Raw genomic sequence first — 17,550 nt, 5'->3', positions numbered from 1 at the left:
ACCGCAAAGTTGCCCAGAGTTGCCACAAAGCATTATATAAAATACTGAGTTTCTAATAAAAAGTTACAAGACATGTAAAACAAACAGGCAGACAAACAGAAGAACCTCACGAAAGTATGGCTGATAACACTAGAAAAAACACTGTGAAAGCGACCAGATGTTCGATTTAACTGAAATAGACTTTTGAAGTATCTACTATAAATATTCAAAGAATCATAGCAAACCTTAAGTGAAGGAAGATATGATGACAACTCACATCAAATGCAGCCTGTCAATAAAAAAATCCCAAAAAGGAACCATATGGAAATTTCTGCAGTCGAAGAGAAACTTAACATGACTAGAGGGACTGAGTGGTAGATTTGAATTGGTAGAAGAAAGAATTAGCAAACTTGCCAGTGTATTGATAGAAATTCAGGGAAGGGAGAAAAAAGAAAATCGAAAACAGCATCAGAGAGATGTGGGGCACCATCAAGTGTACCACTATACACATAATGACAGTATCAGAAGAAGAGAGGAGAGAGAAAGCAGATAAAGTATACAAGGACATAATGGCTGAAAATTTCTCAAATTTATTGAAAAGCATGACCTGTATATCCAAGGAGTCCAACTAACTTCAAGTAGGATTAATGCAAGAAAATCCATGAATGGACACATCAGTTTAAAAATGTTGAAAATCAAAGACAATGGGAAAATTTTCAGAATAGCAATAGAAAAACAACAGTTACTTAACAAGGGAACCCTGATAAGAATAACAGTAGACTCCTCAGGAGAAATGATAGAGGCCAGAAGGTGGTGGAATAATACATAGACATGTGCCACTTAACGATAGGGATAAGTTCTGAGAAATGAGTCATTAGGTGATTATGTTGTGCTAGCATCACAGAGTACTTACACAAACCTAGAGGATATAGCCTACGATATACTTGCTATACGTTATAGCCTGTTGCTCTTAGGCTGCAAGCCTGTACAGCATGTTACTACTGTACAAACATAAGATTAAATCACAAGACAAAATGATGCAGTCAAGAGATGTGGTAAACACGAGATATATGAAATGCTACTGGTGTAAACATGGATACTATTTTACAGCAAAAAAATTTTTTTTAGTTTAAAGTGGAAATTTATTAAAAGAATATAAGAGTTCTTTCAGGGATTCCAAGAGCTGTAATGGGTTTAATAGCTAGGTTCACACCTTTCTGAAGGACAGATCATGCTGTAGTTGTAGACTTCTGGGTTTCATAAGATCATAAAGACAATAAATGTAATATGTCAGTAAAATAAAACAAGTCACATTGTCATTGCAATAGATACAGAGAAAACATGACAAAACTCAAAAGCATTTAATGACAAAAACACAAAAAACTAAGAATAGAAGGGAACTTTCTCAATATAAAAAGGATATCTATGAAAAATCTAAAAGTAACATCTTTCCCCAAAGGTAAGGATTAAGACAAGATTATCTGCTCTTTCCACTTCTCTTTGACATTGTATTGGAGGTTCAAGCCATAGTAATTATGCAAGAAAAGGAAGTAAAAGACAGCAAGATTGGAAAGAAAGAAGCAAAACTTTTTCTGGCAGGTGACATGAGCTTGTATGTGGGAAAGCCTAAGGAGTCCACTAAAAAAAATATTAACTAAAAAGCAAGTTGAGCAAGTTTGCATATACAGAAGTCAATCGTATTTCTATAGACTTGTTATCAACAATTTGAAAGTGAAATTATGAAAACAGTTTTATTCCCAGTAGCATCAAAAAGATTAAAGTATCTATGTATAAATTTAACAAAAGTGTGAAGCACTCTGAAAACTATGAAATGTTAAATGAAAGAAGATCTTAGTTAATAGAAAACATCCCATCTTTGAGAATCGGTAGACTTAACATTGTTAAGGTGATAAGACTGCAAATTGACGTACAGATTTAATACAGTTAATGTCAGAATCTCAGCAAACTTCTTTGTAGAAACTGACATACTGATTCTAAAATTCATATGGAATTGCAGGGTATTCAGAAGAGCCAACACATGTTGAAAAGAATAAAATAGGAATCACACATCTTGATTTCAGAACTTATTACAAAGGTAGTAATCATGATTGTGTGAAATTGGCACAAGGATACATATGCAGATCAATGGAATAGAATTGAGAATTGAGACATAAAACCATATATCTATGGTCAGCTGATTTTCAACAGGGGTATCAAGACCATTCAATGGAGAAAGAATAGTCTTCAACAAATGATGCTAGAACAACTGGGTAGCCTTATGCAAACGAATGAAGTTGGGTCCTTAACCTCATACTGTGTGCAAAAATTAACTCAAAGTGGATGACAGACCTAAATATAAGAGCTAAAACTTTAAAGCTCTTGGGAACTTAGGGGTAATAATCCCTGAGTATAACACTAAAAGCATGAGCAACAAAAGAAAAAATAGATGAATTAGACCATCAAAATTAAAAACTCTTCTACTTCAAAGGACACCATTAAAGAAGTGAAAAGACAACCTATAGAATGGAAGAAAACATTTAAAAAATATATCCGATAAATGTCTTCTATCTAAAATATGTAAAGAACGCTTACAACTCGAATTTGAAAATGGGCAAAGAATTTGAGTAGACTTTTTATGGATGATATACAGTTGGGAAATAAATATGTGAAAACACATCTAGTCCACTAGGATGGCTAGAATCAAAAAGTCATGAAAGCAAATGTTTGCAAGGCTGTGGAGAAATTGGCAACACTTCTGTACTGCTGGTGGGACTGTAAAATAGTGCAGCCATTTTGGAAAAATATTTTGGCAGTTCCTCAAACGATTAATCAGAGTTACTGTATGATCTAGCAGTTCTATTCCTAGGTATATACCTAAGAGAAATGAAAACATATGTCTATGCAAAACTTATTTATAAATAATTATAGAAGTATTACTCATACTAGTCAAAAAGTAGAAAGAACCCAAATGTCCATCAGCTGATGACCAGATAAATATATTGGGGTATGTCCGTACAGTAGGATATTATTTAGCTATAAAAAGGAATAAAGTACTGATATATCCTGCAACATGGATGAACTTTGAAAATATTATGCTAAGTGAAAAAAGCCAGGCACAAAAGATCACACATTTTATTCATATAAATTGTCCAGAATAGGAGTGATGGCTAAATGGTACAGTTTTTTTGTTTTTGTTTTTGTTTTTGTTTTTTGAGGTGATGCAAATATATTTTAAAATTGACTGTAGTGATGGTTGCACATAGCTCTGAATATACTAAAAACCATTGAATCATACACTTTAATAAAGCTGTTTTAAAAAGTTACCATTTCTGGTGTCTCTGTTATGGGCATGGGCATTTATACCTGTAAAAGGCTGAGCTGTTAGAATAGCAGAGCTCTTTATGGTAAACTAAGCTCATTTGTTCCCTTCCTCTCGTATTTTGGTAGAAATCATGACCACCCCAGGAAAAGAGAACTTTCGCCTGAAAAGTTACAAAAATAAGTCCCTGAATCCAGATGAGATGCGCAGGAGAAGGGAGGAAGAAGGATTGCAGTTACGCAAGCAGAAAAGAGAAGAGCAGGTAAGTCCTTTGCCCTTATTAAATCCTTTTAAAGAACTTAATATTCCATTTTAAGCCTGAAACTACCTTTCTTAATTTTAATTTTAACGATGTTTACTATATAAAATCAACATATTTTGGGGGTGGAGGAGAGGAGGTAATGAAAAGTAAGGATGAAGAATCTCTTAGCTTCCTATGTTTCCAATATAACCACTGTTTCGTACTTTGGCCTCTTCGTTTCTGGTGTATTTTATTTTTCTGAAGTTGCAACTTCCTTAAGATTTTATGTGCATGTTAATGAATTCTCAGGCTTTCCATTATAAATTTTAATTTGAAAACATCTTTGAGATTTTGCTTTAAAACACTACATAATAAAAAAAAAAAAATGTCTTTTCACTCCTAAATTGATTATTATTCAGAGGACATTTAGGACCTTTTTTTTCTTTTTTTAATTCATTTTAACTTGAAAACATCTACAGGAGAACCTGGTACTCACCCTTACTTTACCTTCCTCTAAAAATGCTTAGGACAAATGGTCCATCAGTTTTGGCGAAGTAATTTAAAGATATAACCCTTAGGTGACTTTTTTTTTGCTAAAGAGAGATTTTTGAACTTGGAAGGACCATTTTGACTCTCACACTACAAAAGTTCCATAAAAGGCAAATGAATGAGTTAGAACTCTTCATACTTGAGAAATAAAGTGATCTGTTATAAAGATTTTGCAGTTATAGTGAGCTGGTCTCAACATAAACTGTGCTTTGGACTAACACTTCACTAGATAATCCAGTTAGTTGAAGTCTAAGAGTACATTACAACCTCAGTGTTTTATTAAGGCTGTAGATGTTTGACTCAGACACTTTATCATTGTTGTTAATTATCACTGTTAATGTTTGAGGGGCAGGGAGAGTTTGTAATATTATAATAGAGTTTATATTAACTGTAACAAATTAAGTTATTAGTTTTTGACATTCTGCTTTATCATCTTTGAAAGTAACCACTTATTTGTGAAAGAATGAGTTTTTCTTGATTTCTCATTGCCTCTATCTCTGTGTGTTATTTGAAGTGGAACCTTTTCTTTGGATTAGCTTTATATTAGCTTTTATATTTCGGATAAATTTCAGAAATCACAACAGCATTGCCATATTTATATTCACAGATGTAAATGTGAATACATGTATGCACACGAGCACAAGTATAGGTCTGTCTATAACCACAGCCTATGCATCCTATTTGGCATAAAGACATCTGGAGCTGTAGTAATGGCACTCTACCATTAATAGTGTTCATTTAAAATATTTCATACTCATTTACCTGCCTGAAGTATGTCCCCACATGTCTGACTGAAAACATTTATAATTGAGATTTTGTTGTCTTCATTGTATGAGATCTGAAATTGTGCTCAGGCTTTAATAAAAATTTCTGAGATAAGTTTCTGGAATATTGCTCTATTCAGAATCTTAGTTTTGTTATTTTATATACGCCATCTTATGTAGGGAGAACTGGTAAAACTAATCAGGTTTAATATCTCCACAGTACTTGTTTCATGCCTAATTTGTAAAGTAGTAAACATCGATAAAATACAGATTTATTTAGGTACTGTTTATCTTTCCACAGTTGCTTTGTCATCTATCAAGAAAAGTCACAGGTTGTGGCCAGTAGAACAGCTAAATTTGAGGGTAGAATAGGAGTTGATGCTGCCGAGTATATAAAAGATAACTATGTTTTAGGGCTATCCTTTTAGCAGACAAGTACTTAATACCTGTTATGTAGGGATCACTGTATAAATGACCTCTATTTGGCACTGACAGACCAAACTAATACTTATATTTTTGGCAAAAAAAAATTTACTAGTTGATATTACTCTGATTGAGCCAGTATTTGTAATTTTTCATGTACAAAAGATGAACACTTTACATTTACTGTTAAAATACTTTGACTTTAACAGACCCTTGCTAACTCAATCTGAGTAGGTAACAGTGCTGCTAAAAAGTTGTAAAAACCATAATGATGGATGGAGGCTTGCTCAATGTTTTCAGTTACAAAAAATGTCTTGTTAAGTGAGCAAGTTGACAGACTTACAGACAGCCAACTTTTCCCATTGGTTAAATTGGTTGACAGGTTCAGGCAACATGTAGTCTATAAATAAAGTATACAAATCATAATTGTTTTGGCAGTGTTTTTCTTTTTAAAAACCTATTTTTCTCTGCGTAATACATGTACATAGTTGAAAAAGTTAAATAGTGTGAAATATTTGGAACCAAACCAGCAGTAGTCTGAATCTTAAGTAAACCACTTTCGACTCTCTTAACTGTTCAGTCTGGTTTATATTACTAAATTTCTAAGTAATATGTGTATGTTACTATATAACTTCACCAAGTTAAAATATTATTCAGATATTGTGAGAGGTGAAGATTTAAGCTCTGACACTACTCTTCCCCTTAACATCCTTCTTCCTAGTATAGTTGTATTATAATATCTAAGTATTATTTGTTGCTGAGCTGAATAGTATATTGTGACATTTCCTTTCTTATACTTTTCCTAGAGTTAATTGTCTAATTTTTTTACCTGCTTGGCTTTCTTTGACTTCCTGGCTGCCATCTCATTTTCTCCTGCAGCTCTTTTAAATCATTTTTATATGATTTCCTACTTGGTTAAATTTTTCAGATAATTTATCAGTTCTAATATTTTTCCTCTGGAGACCACCACTATACATTTTCTGTCCTTTTGCTCCAGTCAGTTTTGTTTCTCCTGTGGGTTTGCTGTATAGCTGTAATCTTAGGACTTCCCTTCGCTGGGAATTTTTCATCTCTTTTCTTGTCTTGATACATGTGATAAATGGTATTGTGTTTTTAATTTCAAATTCCACTTGTTATCAGCAGTTGTATGGCTCATGGCCTATAGTAATTAAAGATCACTAACAGCATCTTGTCATGCCATATTAAAGATGCTGCCTGTGGATATAAATTTTGCAGTACCGGTAGATGTGATTAGGTTTGATTTGGGAGTCATGTAAATGTTTTAAGTAATTGTAAAACAAAATTAAATCAAAATGAGGGAAGAAATCCTTAAAAGTAAAAAAATTTTTTAAAAAAGGAATTAAATGGCCCTGTGTGTCATGCTTGTGGCTAAACCAGAGAGAGGAATTATTTTAATGCATTTAAAATATGGCAATATGATTAATTCTCTCTCCTGGCATATATCTTAAGGTCAAAAAGAAGTATAAACAAATCTTCAACTGTATTTAGTAATCGTAGGATTGATAGTTATTCTGAAACTATTTGTATATGGATACAGCAAATAAGTATTTATGTTAATTTAGGAACCTGGAGTTTTTAAATTAAGAAAGTATAGAAATATAAAATCAAAGAAGTTATATAACTTTGAATTGGTACTTTCAGTAGGGATTCATGATGTATTTTCTTTTTAAAACACATACACACTACACACACATATACACATTCAGTTCTGTCCTGAAAAGGCCTAGAAATAGTGAATTTTCTTGTAGCAGTGAGCATACTTAGCAGGCTGGGATTGTGGTCATTTAAATTTTTCTCTCACAAGAACAAGGCTTCTTGGAAAAACAGTTGATTCTTGATTAAAGAAAGGGAATGTTCAAGATGAATCTGTATGTAATATTTTTTCATAACGTAAAGCAAAGAAGTAATTTAATATCACTGAAATTGTGTTGAAAAGACTCAGGAGGTGGCTTGAACAGGCTCCCATTAGCTAAAAGTGGATATTTTGAGTATCAGAAAGGGTATTTTGAGGACTTCTGTTTCTAGCTGAAGTGCAGTATCAAGGCCCAGATTTATCTTCCTTCCTACCTTAAACAACCAAGAATAAGTAGATAAAAATACCTTAAACAAGAGTTCAAGACACCAGACATCAAACAATGAATGACAGTGATCTCTAGAGATGGAAGCAAATGAAGTGAGCCCTGTGATTGCCTCACTTCACTGCCTCTGAGAGTTTTCAGGTTGCAACTCAGGGAGAGGGACCTAGGATATAAGATAGAGCCCGTAGCCTCCCTGAGTTGAGAAGACAGAGCTTGAGAGAGTCCAGGGAGACCAAGGTAAATAGAGTTCATAGGATGGAATACCAGAAAGGTGGGACCTATATATAGAGAGAGAAGCCTGGAGCTCTTCAGAGAGTTTTCTGGAATATTCAGCAGAATTCCTGTCAGTACATGTGTTTGGGGAAACTCCAAGGCTATAGAAAATATCCAAATGATTAGAGGGAATAGTGTCTGGCACTTACACAGGGCTAAGAATAGTGCCTGTTCTCCTAGCCAGACTAGAAAAACTCAGAATTCATGGGGTTTTATGTAGGGTATTGAGGAGAGTCTTGCCTCAGTAGTGGAGATTAATTTGCCATAGATTTCATTCTGCTCCAAACCTACCTAACACATCATAAAAGCAAGATCTAGGCGGATCAGACTGTTTCTATTATAACTTAGCTGCATACCAGAATAACGGCCAAGAAGATTTATAGGTATACAAAAATATCCCGTATTCAACAAAGTCAAATTGACTTTGGCATACGAAGATTACCAGGTGTACAAAGAGCAGGAGAACACGACCATTAATGAGGACAAAAATCAATTGAAACTGACCCAGAACTGACACAGATGTTAGAATTAGCAGAAAATGACATTAAAGCATTATTGTAACTGTATTCCATATATTCAAAAGTTAAGTAGAGACATGGGAGATATACAAGAGACTCAAATTGAACTTCTAGAGATAAAAACTCTAATGTCTGAGAAGCATACACACATAGGATCAATGTCAAATTAGAAATTGCAGAAGAAAATATTAGTGAACTTCAAGGGATAGAAATAGAAACTATCCAAAATGAAATGAGAGGTGAAAGAATACACATACATGCATGTACACTCATGGAAGAGAAGACATCAGTGAGCTATAGAACTACTTTATAAGGAACCTAATATGTGGACAACTGGAGTCCCTCAAGGAGAGGGGAGAGGGTAGAAGAGAAAAAAATATTGAAAAAAATAATGGCTAAAATTTTTCATTATTGTTGAAAACTAAACTACTGATCCAGGAAACTAAGTGAATCCTAGTCACAAAAACATGAAGAAAACTACACCGTGGTACATTATAACCAAACTACTCAAAACCAGTCATAAAGAAAAAGGTCTTAGAAACACCCAGAGAAAACATGTTATATCCAGAGGAGCAAAGGTAAAGGTGACATTAAATTTCTCATTGGCAACATACAAGCCAGAAGACATTGGAAAATCTCAAGGAAAGAAACAGTTAACTTTGAATTCTATACCTGGCAAAAATATTTTCATAAGCAGTGGTGAAATAAAGATGTGTTCAGCTGTACAAAAACTGAAAGAATTCATTACCATCAGACCTGAACTTCAAGCATTGTTAAAGGGTATCCTTTAGATGGAAGTAAAATAATGTACTGGATTACTTTGAAGCAAATCCCAGACATCAGCTATTTCATTTATAAGTACTTCACTAAATATCTCAAAAAAATACTTTTAAACTTAAACCAGAGTAGAGTTATGTACTTTAAAAACTCATACAACTCAACAACAAAAACAATCCAGTTAAAAAATGAGCAGAAGACCTGAACAGATTTCTCCAGAGGAAATACAGATGGCCAATACATATGAAAAGATGCTCAAGGCCACTAATCGTCAGAGAAATGCAAATTAAAACCACAATGAGATAGCACCTCATACGTGTCAGAATGGCTATCATCAGTAAGTCAAAGAACAAGGGTTGGTGAGGATATGGAGAAAAGTGAACCCTCATTTACTGTTGATGGAATTGCAAATTGGTACAGCCGCTATGGAAAACAGTCTAGAGGTTTATCAAACCATTAAAAATGGATCTACCTTTTGACCCAGCAATTGCATTTCTGGGTATTTATCCAGAGAAAACCAAAACAATAATTTGTAAAAATCTATACACCCCTGTGTTCATTGCAGCACAATTTACAATAGCCAAGATATAGAAGCAGCCTAAATGTCCATCAACAGACGATTGGATAAAGAAGTTATAGTTCATATACACAATGGAATATTACTCAGCTTTTAAAAAAATGAAATCCTACCATATGCAATGACATGGTTGGACCTGGAAGTTATTATGCTGAGCGAAATAAGTCAGAGAAAGATAAATATCATATGATTTCATTTATATACAGAATCTAAGGAACAAAAAGAACAAACTAATCAAAAACATTCACAAATATAGAGGACAATCTGGTGATGGGCAGGGAAGCGGGGTTGGAGGACTGGGAGGATGGGGTGAAGGGTTAAAGAAATACAAATGAGTAGTTGATAGATAGTCACGGAGATGGGGAGCATGGCATAGGGAATGCATTTAGCATTAATGTAATGGCTAGGTGGAGAGCCAGAGGGGAGGGAACAATTGGGATCATTGTATAAACTATATAAATGTCTAACCAATGTACTGTATACTTGAAACTAAGAAATAAAAAGTGTAAAAAAAGTTAACAGTTCCTTAATATCAGGTATCTAATCAATACCCACCAGTTTTTAAACCCAGCCTTTAGCAATCTTCAATGGTCATTGCCTAGATCCATTACTAAGAGTTACAGTGATCATTCTATCATTCATTCTGCTTTTACTACCTAGCTGGTAGGTCATCCTAAAGAAAAACTTTTCCTCAAGTTTTTGGTTTTCCTGAATTATTAATCAAATAAGAAAGAGAAATATTTGGTTCTCTCCCTTTGTTTTCAAAATAGTTGGTTCCTTAGCATCTTCCAGTGGGACCCAGTAGAGTGTGAGTGTTTTAATATTATTAAGAACTTAAAATAAACTGCAGCTGTTACTTTCTTTTGTCTTTTTTAAAAAAACTTTTTGGCTGTATAGTTGACCTACTACAAAATGTACAATTCAATATTTTGACATATTTATATTCTGTGAAACTATCACTGTAAGATAGTGAACATATTTATCTCTCCCAAAACTTGCCTGGTACACCCCTGTAGTGTCAACTATTTGCCAAAAAGGGGTGTACTACTTACCATTCCATCAGCAATATATGGAGTTTCTGTTCCTCCACATCCTTGTCAACATTTGATATGGTCAGTCATTTTCATTTAACCTATTCTAAAGTGTGCGTAATAGTATGCTTTATTATTTTAATTTGCATTTTTCTAATGGCTAAAGTTAAGTGTATCTTTCACATGCTTATATGCCATCTGTATACCTGCTTTTAATGAAATCTGTTTAAATATATTCCTTGTTCCACAGCTGATTTATGTTTTGTACATATTTTCTCAGCCCTTTTCTCTTTTATAATTCGGAGTATTTCTATTGCAATGTCTTTAAATTTGTACTAAACTATATAAATGCATATCTAATCTGAATTCCACCCAGCATTACTTTTCATCTGAAAAATTGTATTTTTCATCTGAAAAATTGTATTTTTCATCCTTAGGTGTTTTGATTTGCTTTTCCCCCCCATGTTTTCCTATCACCTCTTATGATTATACTTCTCCTTTTTGAATATGTGGCTATATTTATAACAACTGTTTTAATATCCTTGTCCAGTTTTCCACTTTTGTCATTTCTAGGTGTTAATTTTTCTCTTCCTCGTAGGTTGTCTTTTCCATGTTTGGTAGTTATTGATTGAATGTCAAGCATTGTGAATTTGACATTGTTTTGTGTTGGAGTTTTTAATATATATATTTAAGTATAATTTTGTATTCTTTTAATATGTGTAATTCAGACATTGTCATTGGATGTAGTTAAGTTACTTGGAACCAGTTTGCTTTTACGTGGGCTGGACCAGAACAGCCTTTAACTAGGGCTAATTGAGCATCACTACTGAGTCAATACCCTTCTGAGTAGTCTACTCAATGCCCCATATATTAGAAGGTTTTTTTTATAGCATCCAGTCAAAACAAACTATTCCTTGACCTGTGTGACCTCTGAAAATGTTCTGCATGTTCCTTTTCCAGCTTTAGATCTTTTCCTTACATACTTGCATAAACTAAAGACTCAAGAATAACCTTTTACAGATTTTTGGAGTTCTCTCTGTGTTGATCTCTCTTTTTCAGTACTCTGCATTGTGGATTCTAGATCTCGGCCTTCTTGGTTCTCAACTCTGTCTCCTCAACTGAGGGAGCCTCCAGGTCCTGTTTGGGGTCACCCTCCCTGTGCTGCAACCTGGAAACTCTCCAGGCAATAAACTGAGGCAATCATAGGACTAATGTTGTTTCTTTCTTTTCTGAAGGATTATTGCCTGTGCTATCCATTGTCCAGTGGCCGAAACATTATTTTATGGATTTTTGTCTGCTTTTTTAAAGTCTTGTAGGATCAGAGGATAAATTATTTTTACTCTCATGGCTTGGTGAATAAATGTACTGCTTAGGATTGTTAGGATGTGATGGAAACCACCTTAGTGGGCTGCCTTTGGAGAGAACTATTCTCCTTTGCCTATACAAATTAATGGACGCTTTGAAGTAATTGTTCACGTAGTAGTCTTTTGTTGTCACTGATTGCTAGACAGATTGGGAAGGCCAGGAAGCCTCAGTCCACTATCTTTGAGGGCTAGGAGGAAAGTATTAAGTCATCCTGACATCATTTTTATACTAATTTCTCCTGATGTATTGTGACTATTATGTCACCTACTTTACATAGAAGAAAGAGGCCAAGCCTGCCCCAGCCCCTTTTTCCAACCTTTTTTCTATGTCATGCAGTGTCAGACATCTCAGTAAGTTTTACCATATCAAGTGATAGTTAATTGCAGTAGATTATAAGACTGTAGAGAAGTCTGAAGTCTTATAATCTACTGCAACATTTCTTCATTAGGAAATGTTGAAAGCAGCACTAACTTAAGAATTTTTTAAATGAGTTTCATAACTTTTCATCCTTCTTGCCTTTTAAATGGGGTGACTAGTGTTTGGCTGTTGAACTCCCTTGTGCTAGAATTGGTTTAGTAACAGTCTTTTATTTTTCAGTTATTCAAGCGAAGGAATGTTGCTACAGCAGAAGAAGAAACAGAAGAGGAAGTTATGTCAGATGGAGGCTTCCATGAGGCTCAGATTAATAACATGGAGATGGCACCAGTAAGATAATGAAAGAAACTCATTTTAGTGTTTTTCTGATAAACATGAGGTTTTGATTTCTATGTTTTTTAAAAAAGGTTACAGGCTAAGAAAAAAAGTACTTGGCATTTCATTTTAAAAAAGAAGTTGTGTACTTAATCTCAGGATTCATTAAATGTTTATTATATTTTAAATAACACCACTAAACAAGATTAACTAAATTATGAGGATTAATTCAGCTGTTAACCCTTACAAAGATAATTATGAAATAAAATTATTCCATAAAAGTTGACTAACAGATGCTTTAAAGGAAACCTCATTTCATTTCTCATTTCAGTTACAGAATTGGACATGTTTATATGATTTACAAAATTGGTTCTATATCACGACTATTGGAATTTTCTATTATAACCCATTTTTGAACTGTATTGAGGTTATAGAGATAAAAATTGTGCTTTATATTGATTACACCTGTTTAGATTTCCAGTTTCTTATAATAAATTTGATGTTTTTATAGATCATACATATATATGTATATATATTTATACATAGTTTTCAGAAAAAGAAAACTCTCTTTTACCTCAGTCACCCATTTTCTTTGCCCAGTGGCAACCACTGTTACTAGATTCTTATTCTTTTTGAGAAAATAAATTTTTTCCCCTTTCATTTTTTCCCCATGATGATATATTATGCACAGTATTTTGTAGATTTTCCCCAAGAGAGGATGCAGAGTTCTTGGGTGTTGGAACTTAAATACTGTAATGTAAAGTTAATGACACTTAAATACTATGAATGTAAAGTCAGTACATCATATGTTATAAGGGGATAAGAAAGGGAAGCAAATATATATATATATAACAATTGTATAGGTACCTTTATTCAGGAATCAGTCTTGTAAGTTTCAAAGTAGTTACTTTTCTGACTTTTAATAGCAGAATGCATCATTCTCTCCCATGGGGATTCTTAAGTATTAGGTACTGCTTACTGTCTAGCATTTACAACTCTGTGCAGCTTTCTTCACAGTTTATCTTGTTGACTATAACCCTTCATGAAATGGTAAGAACTTTACTCCATTGACAAATGATCCTGAGAAAAGAGTTAAATACTAATATGGGGGATGGGTGGTAGTGAGAAATAGAAAAGTTCTAAAGCAAGAAAATAGTAGGAAACTGAAAAGTTTTAATCAAACAAAAATAGAAATTTTAAATAAATTTAGGAGTCAGCTATTGAATTTAGCAGTAGCTAGAATCTGTGATTTATACAAGACTATACTCATTCAATAAATATTTGTTGAGCATCTATTATATGCCAGCTATCAGTGGTAGAGTAGTAATATAGGGTCTTTGGCTTTTAAGGAGCTTACAGAATACGGAAGAGACCTGGGCAATAAACAGATAACCAAGAAAAATATATATCTGATAGTGAAAAGGGCTGGACACAGGATTAAAATAGAGTGATAGGATAGAGATGGAGTGGCTGCTATAGATTTAGAGGTCATGAAAAACCTTTTAGAATTTAACATTTAATCTGAATGACAATGAATAGCTAGCCCTTTAATGAACAAGGAGAGGAAGAATAATAAAACACCTTGTCTTAGTATTTATTAAGATTACTACTTTCTCACTGTTGTGAGCTTTTTAATGATGAATAAGGCTTCATCACATTATTAATAATTTTATGTTTTCCTACATGAAAAGATTATCCTCCCTTTGTGTAATTCTTCTAGGTAAATGTGATTAACTTAATAACTTGGCCACAATTTATCTTTGTTTTTCTTTGAATTAAAGTAAAAATTTCATTATATTTGCTTTTCGTTTGTGATCCCAGGGTGGCGTTATTACTTCCGACATGATTGAAATGATATTCTCCAATAGCCCAGAGCAACAGCTTTCAGCGACGCAAAAATTCAGAAAACTACTTTCAAAAGGTGCGTTCTGAATATGTTAAGTATACTTTTTCATTTATTTACAAAACACTACTTTCCCATAACCTGTTTTCACATCACAGATAACTTGCTTTGGAGTGTGCCTATAAACAGAATAAAAGGACACATATAAACATGAATAATTATGAGCCATGGCTAACTTTTGGATTTCCTTACTGATTTGTGTGATCTTACCAGGACCAGAAAGCAGCATTATGAACTATTTTATAAAAAACATTAAAGTGAACAAATAGTAGTCAATATTTCATGTTAATTCATATTGAGGAATTCCACTCTTTTTTAAGAAAAAGTTTAAAAATATCACTTGAAAGAGCAATGATTGTTGATTTTAATGTTAGTAGTTTATCACTAAAATTAAGTATGGATTTATCGGTGGTCAGGGAAACTATCTTTTGTATAATTAGAGTAGAATGGAATATGATACTTCTTGTCATCCTGGCAAATTAAAAGAACCCTGGAACTTGTGAACCATGTTAAAATGTCAATAGTAAATACTCAAAACAGCTGACCCCCCAGTAGTAAGTTACTGTTGTTTGGAATTATTAGTGATAAATTAGTATATTCCTTGAGGTTAACTAGAGTAAAAACCTACCACCATAACAAAAAAAAATTGTTTTTTACATGACAACTTATTAAATATTTGAAGGCCATTATAATGTACACCTTCCCCATACATCTAAAAGTGTCGCTTTTCAGCATGCTGAGCCTAATGGGTTTCTCCCATAATGTGGCTTTTTAAGGCCTTTCACCACTACTGCATGTATTTCCTGCATGTATTCTAGTTTGCCAGTCACCCCTCTTAAAAATGTGATAACTAGAATTACAGTATTGCAGATGTGTTACTACTCAGGGATGAGAGATTGCCTTCCCTGGCCTGAGACTACATTCCAATATTGTATTCTAAGATCGCATCAGTAATTTTAGTAATCATGTCTTAGTAATTTTTCATTGTATTTGCAGCAGTCTAAACTCTCTAGCACTCTTCTTCATGAACTGTTTTTAAGTTTTGTCTGTGAAGTTATGTGGATTTTCTCTTAAATTGCTTTTTAAAAGATTTAGTTGCTGAGTTTTGCTTTACCCCTGTTGCTGTATTGCCAATTTTGGCTTATTTTTCTTTCTATATGTTGGTTCTGTAATCTAATGTATTAACAGCTTTATGAGAGTATCAGATTTATTCTGTTTATTTTTGAGTGATTGATAAAAGTGTCGAACCAGGCAAAGAACATGTCATTTGAGCTCTCTCCAAATTAACACTGAACCATTATGCACCTCCTTCAGTAAGACCATTGACTTGACTAAGAATTCCTAGTAGTGCTGTAATCCAGCTGCCATTTTTCTTACATTGCTACATGAATGTCATCACACATTTTGTCAAATCTCTTGGTGAAATTACTATGCTGATTGTTTAGTACATTTCCTATTAAGATACTCTGTTGTTGAAAATGAGATTAATTTGGCAAGTCATCCTTGGTCAATTGTTGCTGGCTTCTACTTAACACTACAGCTGCAAAATTAAATCCTGCAAGCACACTCAGAATCTCCTAATTTCTTAGGACAGTTCATGTTAAAATAGATGAATAATGAAACAAACAAAGCAAAAGGGCTAGAAGGAAGTATGCCAAAATAATAACAGTCGTTGTCTTCAGATGGTTTTTCCTCTACTTTCTAAGTTTTCTAAATAGTAGAGGTGATAATTTTAATTTTGCATTTTGCTGATCATTTCCATGTGAAGGCTTACGTTATTGTGAAACCTCTCAAGCTACCCCAGTTTCAAAGTGACCAAACTCAGTTTTACATTTTTTTTTGGTTTGTTTTTAGATTTCCATGAAAGAGATGCTAAAATGGAGGGAGGGATATTATGAAGTAATTTTGAGCTATAAAGTCTTTGCACTGAAATCAAAGAATTGTTTTTCTTCTTGTTATTTTATGGGGAGACAGAACCTAATCCTCCTATTGATGAAGTCATCAGCACACCAGGAGTAGTGGCCAGGTTTGTGGAGTTCCTCAAACGAAAAGAGAATTGTACACTGCAGGTGCGAACCATTTTTATTTCTTGTCTCATATCTTAAAACTCCCTTTCCGAATTTACATTTTGTATACAGATATATTACTTTTTAAAATGTATGCAAAGAGTTAATTTTTTGATGATGATGTTTCTGTCGATCCCATTGCAAGTTTCTTTAGTAGTTTTAACATCCAGGACCTTGGTAAAACTCTTTAGAATTCTTGTCATTTTTAGTTATGTAAAAGATTATTTTATGGTAATTATGGATAATACTTATCTAGTAGGGAATTATTTGCAGTAGAGGAGCCATTATAGACAGGACCTAAGTGTGGGCTATGTAAAATTTGGTTTCGAAAGCTTTTTAGATTATACTCGTTGGCTTTCTCAGGGCTGTGTAACACAGGCTAGATTAGAGGTTCACTTATTGCCAAATCTGGTCCTAACTAATCCTCTCCCCGATCCCAAAAGAGTTGACAAGGAGATAGCCTTATCAAGAGTCTGTATGCTTTCTGTTACGTTAATTTAGTCTGTTAATACTGTATTACATAGGGTTCTAAGTAGACATTCTGCAATGTCTGGATTGCATAGTTCTTGAAATAAAAAGAACCATTGTCAACTGACTCTCATCCTGGGAGTAATTTAGAAATTTTTAAATACTACTTTGTTCCTAAATAAAGTTGGATCTTTTAGTATATTGGTAATCTTTCAATAGCTAGACTTTGTTGGAGTAACCAGATGAATTAATTTCTATACTATACTTTAACAAATACCTGTGATACTTAAATTTTCACTTGAAAGATCTAATCTGAAGGGCCCAGACCCTTTAGAGAGACTAAAATTTTTGAGGTGCAAAGTATATCACAAAATGGGATTATTTTTCCAAATAAATATCTGCCAATAACAAGTTAATAAAAGTTAATAAAGATAACTTTCACCCTTTTGTTTGCTTTGCCTTCCTCTGAGGCTGTAGGGATTGGGGCATTTTCGTAAATGACAACTCT

At 33.6% G+C, this 17,550-nt stretch overlaps 1 protein-coding gene across 1 annotated transcript in view; it reads left to right on the top strand.

The window, feature by feature from the left end:
* The window catches only part of KPNA1 (karyopherin subunit alpha 1), a 50,462-nt gene that overhangs the window by 10,367 nt on the left and 22,545 nt on the right, over positions 1-17,550 (top strand). Inside the window, exons 2-5 of the mRNA XM_006905562.3 lie at positions 3,427-3,560; positions 12,513-12,620; positions 14,427-14,526; positions 16,483-16,577. Of these exons, the coding sequence (XP_006905624.1) occupies positions 3,432-3,560; positions 12,513-12,620; positions 14,427-14,526; positions 16,483-16,577 (432 nt within the window). The 5' untranslated portion in view covers positions 3,427-3,431. The remainder of the gene's footprint in view (positions 1-3,426; positions 3,561-12,512; positions 12,621-14,426; positions 14,527-16,482; positions 16,578-17,550) is intronic.

This window comes from Pteropus alecto, unplaced genomic scaffold (assembly GCF_000325575.1).
Source record: "Pteropus alecto unplaced genomic scaffold, ASM32557v1 scaffold251, whole genome shotgun sequence".
In the NCBI taxonomy this organism is placed as follows: domain Eukaryota; kingdom Metazoa; phylum Chordata; class Mammalia; order Chiroptera; family Pteropodidae; genus Pteropus; species Pteropus alecto.
Note: the sequence above shows the minus strand (reverse complement) of the source record. Positions and strands in the feature narration are given on the sequence as shown.